Genomic DNA, 12,173 nt, shown 5'->3' on the forward strand with positions numbered 1-12,173 from the left:
TTTTCCTTCAGGCATAAGGGCATATAAAGTTTTGGTTATTATATACGGTTATTTTTATAGTTTTGTTCACCTAGTTAGATAAAGGGTTATATATATATGTATATATTTATTATATAAATGATGAGGATGACCCGACGAGTTGAACTCCTAGTGACAGTCTGGGTGTCCGTTTGTTTAAGCGATAACTTGAGTAAAAATTGAGATATCTTAATGAAACTTGGTTGGTTCCTTTTTAAATAAGTGAGGACGAGTTCATAGATGGGCGTAATCACATCACTGCCCCGTCCACAAAACGCCATTGATTGAAAACTTATAAATTGCCATAACTAAGCCGCAAATTTAGATACAAATCCGTAATTTGGTACAACGAATCGCAATAACGTGGGACACTTGTGATTTGAAAATTTTTTAAAAGTGGACGTGGCCCTGCCCTCTAATAGGTGTAATGTATACATCTCCAAAACTATTCAAGCTATATCACTCAAGTTTGCACGTGACATATCATTTTAACACCTCCCCCTGATTTTAACACCTCCCACCGTTTTGTTAAAAACGACTAAAACTGCGATAAATCAATACCGAAATGTGTCAAATGAGGCATTAAATTTTACATTAGAGATGACACAAAACGGTTTTATAGGAACAGGTGTCAAAATTGGACAATGGGAGTGGCCCCACCCAAATTTAGGTGAGATCACACACTTCCGAACCTACTACACCAAATTTAACCAAATTTGATACATAGGATTACTTTGACATTCCCATATCAAGGTGTGAAAATGGGCGAAATTGAACTACTCTGGATAAAACTTTGCACGAATAGTGCCTTTGAGGTACGCCTCCTTATTAACAAAATTTTTCAAAATTGGAGCATTACTATTCAAGCCCCCAGATACCGGTAAAGTGGACCGCAGAGCCGAAAATTTTGGTCAACCTGTGAGATATATAATTGAAATTCAGGGAAAACGTTGTTTTAGTAATAATATATCCTTTTGTCAATGGGTTGAATCGGATCAATACTTCCCTTAGCCCCTATATACCTAATATATTTTCGATCATCCAGTTGACTTTATAACACATATGTATGTATGTATATCGCTCAATGTGCTAGTCATTTAATGAAATTCAGAGGGCGTGTTTATTTAATAATAGTGCATCTTTGTGCCTAAAATGAATAAAATTGGGCGAAAACTTGCCTTTATACCTATATGTTTATATTTATACATATATTTATAAAATTGCTTGAAAATAAGTTCTCAAGAGCTTGAAATGTTCGGTTACGCCTGAACTCAGCCCTTCCTTACTTGTTAATGCATAGCTTCTTTATTTCGATGGGTTCATTCGTTGCTCTGCGATTTATGTTTAGAATTGTACCGAGTTTAGTTTTCCAAAACATGTCTAACCAGCTACCATAAATAGTTTAGTAAATGTCAATGGTATTCACTGTTATACACCGACAGTATAGATTGCGCATACTACAAGTATATTAAAGTTCTTCCTATTATTAGCTGTGTCAGCTTATTTATGCATTTCGATTATATACCCTTAAAGATTGGAGCTCGGCTAAAAAAAAGACTGTTGATTATTATACTTTTACGACTTTTATTTTTGATTTTAAATATGCTATGCAAGTACATTTGTATATACTCATTACATAATATGTAATAGTATGTGTTACAATTAGTCTCTAAGGAACAGTGGCGGTAGAACAGAATTTCACTAGCATATATTCATTTAATAAAGACACGCTATAATGGCTTTTTCTCAAGTTACTTGCAAGCACACTTTTGCACTTACATACGTATAATGTGGATTTGCATGTATTAATAAACCTTCATATGAACGTATTTATACTTGTATATGCACACGAGCGTAACGGGCTATTTAATTACCTGCATATACATAAGTATATTTATAAGTATATTATGTAATGTTTATAAAATTCTTACACATATATTTGTATGTATTGTAATTGTAAATACATTTACACCAATACACGCACATTCTTACACATTTATGTATTTCTTATGGGTAACAGCTTATAAGCTTATTTTCTTGTATAAACTTATTTCTTTGTTTTAATTTTTGCACAAAATGTTAACATTGCCATTAGACTTTTTGAATATTCTTAATATAACTTTTATTTCCATTTAAGTTACTGGAATAACATTTACAATTATTGTGCTATTTTGGTGTACACGTGTAGTCGTTTGGTTAAGTGTACAAAAATTATGCTAATACCTATAGACTTACATACCTACAAATGTATATTAGTGTGCTGCGTGTAAAGGGTGTGTATTAAAATCGTTATTTTACTTCACCAACTATCGTTTTTAATTAAAAATGTTTTGTTTTATTTCTTTAATTTGTGTATTTATTTTTGTAAATTTTGTCTGTATAAAAGAATCAAAATACCCACGCATTGAAACAAAGCAAATGGTTTGTTGTAAACGAAATGCAGACCAAAAAAGTAAAAATACAAATTATTATACATATGAATTTCTACAAGAAAATAAAACATTTTGTATTAAAAATATAACACAAAGAGCTTTTTGTTAATTGCGTTCGTGAGCTGCCGTATAAATTGAAATCAAATCCATTCAGAGAAATATTTTTCGCCACCTAAAATGCAAAACAACGTATCATCAAATAATTCCAAATTGAAGCTTTTATTGATTACGATCTACTATGTCATCTTACATATAGATATACATATGTATGTATGAACAACATTTTAAGCTTCTCCTATCAGATATAACTAAGTTATAACCAAAACTTAAATTTTGTTCCAATCTGTGGTGTACTAGTTAAAGCAAAGAAAAGAGTCAAGTTTTAACCGTTCTTAGAAATATTATGACAAAAAATTAAGGATTGTAATGAAAATATTGCCTGCTTTTGTACCTTGTAAGGGTTGATGGATATTTAGGAGGTTTTGAGTTACCTCTGTAACCGAGCAAACGCAGTTTAAAAATGTATAAAATGAAAGTTATTAGAAGTTAAGCGTTTTTTCAATTGTATATTGTATTAAAAATTTATAATGTATTGGAAATGTACATACATTATATTGGATAATTATAAAATATATAATTTTATACTCTCGCAACATGTTGCAACAGAAAGTTGAACTAACGGTTACTTGCAAAATTTAAAAACTGTCATGTTAGAAATAGAACTACATATGTATTATATATGCATAAGTCCTAGTGTAAAAATTTTACAATGGGCGTGGCACCGCCCACTTTCAGGTGAAATTTAATATCTCAGAAACTTTTTTACCAATTACAATCAAATTTTGTGCATAACATTATCTTAACATTTTTACACTATGAAAACAGGACTACAACCAGGCCTATATCCAATATAATACAATTTAATCTCTTTTTCATTCTTTCACATTGCAGTATATAAGTCAAGCACACTGAAGACATCGGAACAGAACTTTGCACAAATAGTGCCTTCAAGATATACCCTCTCTTACTCAGATTAAAATTTTCAAGCCACTTGGTAGCGCATATGTAGTCTTTAGGGCCTATGTCTGATTTTATACCGAAAATATGGGTAAATCTTTAAAATATATTATTGAAATTTAGTGAGAATGCTAATAATGTGCCTTGTGTTGAAAGTGGGTAATATTGGGTCAATAGTTCTACCGTAAATATGAGTGAATATGTGACTTAGCTAATTCTTCTATGACAATTGCGTCGACAATTATATAGTGATTTTCGACTTTATAGTTGACTTTAAACAGTTTATTTAGGTCTATATATGCAACTACTAGCTGAATATTAATGAAACCGGTCCAAGCTAAAACCCTAAAGCTAGTATAAGGTTTTGTCCACATTTGAAAGTATTTCTCCAACTCCTTGAAAATATCAAGAGTATAAGATCCCCCCGTACTTAATCTTCTTTACTTGTTTGTTTATAATTTTTCTGTTTCCTCTATGGTATTAATAATATTTTTAAATCTGATTATTCTTCATTTCGCCCTTGAATAAATTTTTGTGAATTTCGTCACCGTTAGTGTTATAAATATTATCTCAATTGTATAGTCCTTTTAACTGAGGAAACTGATTTAAATATAAAATGATTATTCGTCTTAAGTAGGTATTCTATTCTAGAAACCCAAGTTTCGAGCGTTTTTAGGCTATTGATATTTTACTACCCACTTTTCATAATTTGTTTATGCATAATTTAAGAGTGCATAAAATAAAAACAAAATAAATAAATTTCGTAAAGTTATGCGTCCTGGAAGGGGACATAAAAAAGGTCATGTTCTCGTCGTCACGATTTCTATTCATCCTGTTAACCGAAAAATAAAACAATGGCTCCTGATTAGTACAAATGTCATTATAGTATGAACTAAAAAAACTGAAAAAACAACGTTTTCATAAAATAAAGGTCAGCTTTTTCACAAATTAGAAGTTAAGAGTTTTTGTTGTTTCCAAGTTAATCGACTGATTACAACATGAGAAATCGTAACGAAACTGTTTTTAATCTCTTCTTAACAATTGTAAACTTTCAAGTTGTATAAAAAAAAATATGGAATAAACGTAAGTTAGTGTTTAGTATGTGTAATTACAGTTAGGAACACGGGAATACCTAAAATCAATAAGTGTAAACATGTTTTTAAAAAGTGTTTATACTATTCTTTAAAATTATTAATTAGTTTAGCGGCGGTTGTTCACCTAACGGTTGTGTGTATCACCTAAAATTAATCGAGTTAGATATAGGGTTATATATATATAAATGATCAGGATGAAGAGACGAGTTGAAATCCGGGTGACTGTCTGTCCGTCCGTCCGTCTGTCCGTCCGTCCGTCTGTCCGTCCGTCCGTGCAAGCTCTAACTTGAGTAAAAATTGAGATATCTTTATGAAACTTGGTAGACATGTTTCATGGTACCGTGAGACGGTTGGTATTGCAGATGGGCGTAATCGGACCACTGCCACGCCCACAAAACGCCATTAATCAAAAACAAATAACTTGCCATAACTAAGCTCCGCAATAAGATACAAGACTGTTATTTGGTACACAGGATCACATTAGGGAGGGGCATCTGCAGTTAAAATTTTTTTTTTAAAAGTGGGCGTGGTCCCGGCTCTAATAGGTTTAATGTGCATATCTCCTAAACCGCTAATGCTATAATAACAAAATTCACTGGAAGCAAATGTTTTTAGCACTTCTATTGACGGTGTGAAAATAGTTGAAATCGGGTGGCAACTCCGCCCACTCCCCATATAACGGTACTGTTAAAAACTACTAAAAGCGCGATAAATCAAGCACTAAACACGCCAGAGACATTAAATTTTATCTCTGAGATGGTATAAGATGACTTTATAGGAACCGCGTTCAAAATTAGACAGTGGGCGTGGCACAGCCCACTTTTAGGTGAAAACCCATATCTTGAGATCTGCATAACCGATTTCAACCAAATTCGGTGCGTAACGTTCTTTTCATGTTTCTATGTCATAGTGCGAAAATGGGCGAAATCGGATTACAACCACGCCTATTTTCCATATGACACCATTTTAAATACCACTTGATTCTTTCACTTTCCACTATGCAAATCAAGCAACAATGATTATATCGGCGTAAAACTTTGCGTGAATAATACGTTTAAAGTATGCCACCTTGTGACCAAAAATTTTCTAAATCGAACCAAAACTGTTCAAGCCCCTAAGTACTAAATATGTTGACCCCAGTGCCTATAGTTGACCTTCTACCGAAAATATCAGTCAATCCACAAAGAAATCTCAAACGAGTATACCATTTGACTTTGCGAGAGTATAAAATGTTCGGTTACATCCGAACTTAGCCCTTCCTTACTTGTTTTATTTGTTTTATTTAACATTTTATTGACATTTATAATATTTAGTCTATAATTTTCATGTTTTAATAACATCTTAGTGCAGCTTTGAGATATCTTAGTATTGTTATTTATGTAGTTCAAATACTTTAATTACAGTGAAACTAGCATAGCTCCAACAATTTATGTTATAAAATCTTAATTATTTCATTTTGTTTAATATTTTATTTTAATAATTTTTTAGTTAATCGTAACATAGATATGTCGTTGTTACCATTCTAAAATTAATATGGATTTAAATCAGATTTAGGTATATAGTGTTTGAATTGTCAGCATAACTATTAGTAGTATAAATATGTTTAAGGGTAGAAAATGTCACAAATTTGTAAAGTATCAGAACTTAGGAGTTTATCCTAAAATAATTTTCTGATTTTATTTTATGAACAACTTCCATGGGGTTTAACAGCACAGCGGCATAAAATAGCTGAAAACTCTTAAAAAACTAACTAACTTGTTTTGAGGTCATGCACAAGCATTTCCACGAATTTATTGAAATGGTTGCACTCTCTGCATGCGTTCTGTTCACGGTTGTTTGTAACAATTAAAACTAATCAAGAGCGAAATAGATACAAATAAATTAAAATTATCAGTATGTTAAGACGAAACGTTTCTAAATGTCCGATTGACTGTGCAAGTGATAATGTCAAGTAAAAATTTAAAAATTTTGAAACATCCTGGTACAGGTGGTTTTTGGCACTCTGAAGAGCATATCAATGAAATTATCGAAATAGACATTAGGGATGATAGGGTTTTAAAAATGGGCAACCTCTCACTTTAAAATCCTCTGAGGAGGATATCAATGGAAATATCTAAATATACCAAAGCGAAGAAAGGGGTTTAAAGATGTTAAATGTTTCACCATAAAATGGTCGGAATCGAACTATTCCTTTTCAGTTATAAGTGGGTCAATGTGTAAATCACCTTAAAATAATGGGTAGAAATATTTCATAGAGTAGCTTTTCTTTAATGTCAATATATTTATTTTTTTTGTCCCTTTAATTAGTTGACAAATATATGGCTTATTGATGCTGTTGATAGGGGAACGAGTCTCTAAATTTCTTTCCTTTTGTTGGCCTGACGATTACTGTATGTTAAGCTTATATTTTGTAAATCTTGGGGTTTAAATTAGAATACAAAACTGTGCTTAAGTAGAAGATCTTTCCAACAACAACAATCTATACACTTCTACCATAAACAGAGTGCCTTATCATTAGTGTACACATTTGGTACTGGGTAAAGACATGTTAAACCAGCGGACCTTATAATGAAGGAAAGAAAGTAACAAATTTATTGAATGATACTTTCAAAAAGTGAAACAATTCTCTAAAACATAGCATGCTCTTAAAAGAGTAGATGTGTTGCTTTAAGCTTGAAATCATCACATTAGTGTTTCCACACGAGTTTAGACAGTTATTTTTACGTTAATAATTATTTTTTTCCAGCGTACTCCTTTGTGCTGTCATTTATTATTTTTAAGTTTTGTGTAAGCGTTTGTTTATGTATGATTTAATTAGGCAATATAAAAATGTAAATAATTTATACATGATAAGTGTATAGTATGCATGTATATTTATATACATATATGTAAATGGTATGCGCAAACACATACTAACTGACGAATAAAAAACAATTGTTTGATTATTCGGCGAATCAAACAACACAGTCAGACTTACACACTTGATCTTCGTGTAAGAGTTGCCATATTTCATAATAAAACGACAAATACAAATAAACTTATAACTTATATTAGCGGTTACCTACATACAATTTCTTTGGGAAAGACTTCGTCAGTAAAAAAAAGCGATTTGTAAAATTATGAAAACTTTAATAGTTCTTGAGATATTGCGATTTTAGTGAAAAACTTAAAAAGGCCACCTCACATTGTGAGTATACTTGTATTGCTTAAACCAGCTTTGTTTTCCATTCCTTAATTTTTACGGAAAATAGTTAATATTGAAATTGAAAAGTGCTATTTGTTTCAATCCCTTTTGAAAGGAGTAAAAAACATCGATGCCATCATTAATTAGTGCTACTAAAAAGTGCTATTTGTTTCAATCCTTTTTAAAAGGAGTAAAAAAGTCCATGCCATCATTAATTAGTGCCACAAGACTTAAAACATCGATTTAAAGTCTTGTATTATCATGTATTTTGCAGACACTGATGACCGGCTCATAATACAAATTTTGAACGATTTGTATATTTTTTCCTGATAATTTCCTGCCTAGTCGAGGATTTGGTGTAGGCCATATGCAATACGAAGTTGTGTAGCGTTCCTAGCTAGGGTATATGTCGCTCTTTTGACAATTTAAGAATACTCTGGTACCATTGTTAAAATTTTAATTTTTCAAGATTTTCTAGGGTTCTTTTTTAACTCCTCTTCAATTTTATCAATGAATTCTTTTGTTTTTGTGCTTATTACGGTCGAAGGTTTTACATTGCCTTTTTATCCGAGTGGTCAGGCTGAAAGAACTCTTATTATTTCATCGCATACTACATTTTCCACAAAATTGAAAACATCTTTGTTTGTGTAAAGACGACAAGAATTACAAAAAAACTTTAAAATTAAAATTATTTCAATAATTTCTTTTGAAACGGAGGATAGTTTCATTATTAGTTTTTAAATGTTTCCCCATTTTTCAACGGATTGAAGCAAACGGACCTTTGTGTTGTAATGAATAATTAATCATTCTAGGCGAAGTTAAACTTAAATACGCTCTAAAAATACTAATTTCAACTAAATAAAGAGAATAATAAAAGTAGCACTCAGAAAGACAAGGAAAAATACTTAAAAACTATCGATGAATGAAAGTTGTAATTCCAAGCAATCGGTATTTCCTTATTAAAAGAACAAAAATTAGGCCTAATGAACTAAAAATTAACAAACTAAACTACGTATTTTTAAATATTTCGTCTGCAAATTTTATCAGTTGAAAGCTTTCGAAAATATCAATTAAAAACAACGCAACACTCACTTTCAACATAGCGCAGCGGGCGTCAATTTACAAATTTTTCAAAATCCGTTTAGGGTTAAATGTAACTCATATAAGACTATTATTTCGCAAAGTTTCAAGGAAATCGGAAGATCACTTGCTTTGGAATCGCTTTTTCCTGACAAAGCCTACTAAAATATAATGGACCTAGATATTCATATGTAGTTAACTATTAATTACTCTAAGTTTATTGTTTCGAACCGTGTAGCGACAGCGGTTACCTTTTTACGTCGAATGCTGCGTATAACATGTAAAAAATTATTTATTTTCTGGTTTTTCCAGGCTTAAAATGAATACTGTTTAACTCTTACTATAAGTCTCTCGACACCCATGACATATTTTCGAACTCTTTCACATTGTATGTGTTCGTGCCATGGCGTCTTGCCTCTTTGACTAACTAAAGACGCTACGTCATAAATTGGTCAATTGGGATTTACGCTGTGCCTCCAGTCTGATTTCTAGCATTGCATAGGCCGGCAAGCTTATCACTAGAATTATAACCATGGTAATAATCTTCGGTGTTTCACACATCAAACCATGCGCTGCGAAGGTGATACCAAGTCCGAGAAAACGTAGTCCCTGCAACGGACTGGTGACATCCGTAACGTGATTGGCGTGATTCAGCGTGATTAAGGCCATTAGAAGCGTTTCCCACATACCGTTACATGCGCCCCATGAGGCAGCCAGTACATAGAAAAGCGCCATGTCATCACTCGATGGCTTCCAGCTGGATAAAGCAAGTAATAGACATGATTGGAAGAAGAAACCGGCCACTGTGAGGGAAACGTGAGAAAATATGAAATCAATAAATGATTGTCAATGAATCTATAAATGAAAGGTAACTGGACTTACAAATAACCACGATGCGTTTGGTGTGACGCAGCAGCATGCTTAAGGTGCAGGAAACTATGCATTGCATGAGACCCATGCCGACCAAAGCACCTGCCACCATGCTAATACCCAAGGAGCAGGAGACAAATGCCTGTCAATGCGAGTAAAAGTGTATTTTTGTATGTGAAACTCAACTGAGAAGAGAGTATTTACCCGCAAAAAGTCGCCTAACATATAGGCCTGTTCAGTACCTACGAAATACGCCATGGGTCCGGCGAACAATAACGTATCCGTAACACCTTTTATATGAACGTCGCGACGAAACGTGCCTTGTATACGCCCACCGAAAAAGGATAAAGCCGCCGCAGCTAATGTGAATAATAAATAGGTGCTTATCAGCGTAATACCGCCGCCAGTCGATCTTTCATTAATGAATTGTGTGTAAATCGTTTCGTTGGTGCCGTTGCTCGTATCGTCAAAAGTGTTATCCTGATGCCAAACGGGGCACATATCGGCCCCACAAATTCTTTCACCGTGCTCATTGTGATAGTAAAAATCATCGAAGTACCCCGGTATATTGGGTAAAAACCCGGTCATACTGTAAGAATGTGAACGCAGAGCCACTGCCTTCACAATATTTTCTGTCAGATTTTCGCTGGGCAGTAAAGTTGCTTGTGTGTCCATTGACACTGTTTCGCTACTATCAAAGCAATTCCAATCACTGGAGCTACAAGCCAAAGTTAATGATGCCAATAGCGTGCCCAGTATGATGCCCAGATCTTGTGCCACCTGAAACCAACGCGCCAAACGGCGTACCTTTTGATCGCGATTACAGAAGAGTTTATGCTCATCTATCACATCCGTGGTATGAGAGGAACTCAGCATGCACTCATGCTGGGAACAGCTCAGCTTGCTGCCAAAGTGCACCACCAATGCTATTTTGCTAATCCATGAAGGGCTGTATGTGACACCGAGCAGTATATATGCCGGCAGTAGTGTAAATATGGAGGGAAAAAGGTGACATAAGAGAAAGATACTCGCCGCGACGTAACTGGCGCCAATCACTGTTGTATAACCGAATTTTTGTATAAGGCGTTTGGTAAATAGGCACATAACGGCGGAGATCAAAAAGCAACCGCTTAATAGAAGTGAGCCGATATTGGGTCCCACATGTACCCACTGTTCGCGTTGATGCCAGACAGAGTTGGAACCTTGTAGCGCGAAGAGCGGCAATAATACGCCGCATATCAAACCGTGCGCCACCGCTATGCAGATGAAACTCTGGCACACCTTATGTCGCACGTGTGGCGGTATCTTATGACGGCAGTTGCGGTTATTAAGTGTAATAAGGCGTCGTATCGATGCAGCACCAATGGAACTGTTCATGGACTCACGTCGACGAGAGGCGGCCAATGCGGCTTGCACCTGATATGATGAGACTGGATTGATACGGTGTGAACGTGTGGAAATTGGGGAGTATGCGGCAAGATGCTATTGGAAGAAATTATATATAATTTAAGCGTTATCTCAATTAGAAGTTGTAAATTTGTTTGGATAATTTGAAACATAAGTTCGGCTGATAGTTCTTGGCCGGGAAAAAATCCGGTTCGTAAGGGTTGTGTAGAACGAAATGTCTTAGGAACAGCGGTTACAAGTAGTTTTGATATAATTGTATAGTAAAAAATGATTTTACGTAAGTGGGTTCATGGGCTGTATACTTGTATGTATGTTATGATCAAGTCTAAATGAGGAGCTTTATAATCTGCCAAAGTGTCCAGAGCGCAAATGGACGAAAGATTCCAAAGCAAATTTGAATTTAAAAAAAATTTGGTTTATTTTTTGAAAAAATATTTAATGATCTAAACAGGGTCATAGAGCCAAAATAAAAGCCATATGTAAAACTCGGTGCATAGAAAGTTCCACATAAATAGGTGTCATAATGGCTTTACCAAAAAGTATGGTCATATTTCTAGACCAGCAAACAAAGCGCCCACTTCTCAATTGATGGGTTTACTACTTTCCGTTTCATTTAATATACACCGAATACGTAATACGAAATGTGCCCCAAACATTAACAATAGTTAATATTGTTTATTACTCTTTAATTCAACAAAGTAATGACATATGACATTTCCTCTACCACAAATGCTCATAAAATTTCTTGAAGGATAATTGTTTTTCAAGGTCAAAATCGTAATCTTATTAATTGAGTAATGCTCTTATTTTCATTCAATTATCGTCATATAATTGCCGAGTAATAACGCTCAGTTCTCTGTAGGCTACTATGACAATAAAGGTACGCCAGAACAACGACGAAACGAAAACAAAAGTGCTCATTGTGCAGAGTAGAAGTGAGCAGGAATAAGTAAATGCTAACAACAATTTATTTTCATTGGTCTATCCTTTGCTTATTTATGTTTTTTGAAGAAGTTATTGCAAACTGTTTGGGTAGGACAGTGCATGCCAGTATTTAACACCTCGCTTTCT

At 33.9% G+C, this 12,173-nt stretch overlaps 1 protein-coding gene across 3 annotated transcripts in view; it reads right to left on the reverse strand.

Annotated features, from left to right (window-relative positions):
* Positions 1 to 1,582: 1,582 nt before the first annotated feature.
* LOC106617476 (protein unc-93 homolog A) overlaps positions 1,583 to 12,173 on the reverse strand; it is a 31,711-nt gene continuing 21,120 nt past the window's right edge. For all 3 annotated transcript variants that reach the window (XM_036371290.2, XM_070109553.1, XM_070109554.1), the window contains 3 exons: positions 9,900 to 11,177; positions 9,708 to 9,837; positions 1,583 to 9,628 (listed from right to left, as the gene is read on the reverse strand). In XM_036371290.2, the coding sequence (XP_036227183.2) occupies positions 9,267 to 9,628; positions 9,708 to 9,837; positions 9,900 to 11,177 (1,770 nt within the window). In that variant the 3' untranslated portion in view covers positions 1,583 to 9,266. The remainder of the gene's footprint in view (positions 9,629 to 9,707; positions 9,838 to 9,899; positions 11,178 to 12,173) is intronic.

This window comes from Bactrocera oleae, chromosome 5, assembly GCF_042242935.1.
Source record: "Bactrocera oleae isolate idBacOlea1 chromosome 5, idBacOlea1, whole genome shotgun sequence".
Taxonomy (NCBI): Eukaryota; Metazoa; Arthropoda; class Insecta; order Diptera; family Tephritidae; genus Bactrocera; species Bactrocera oleae.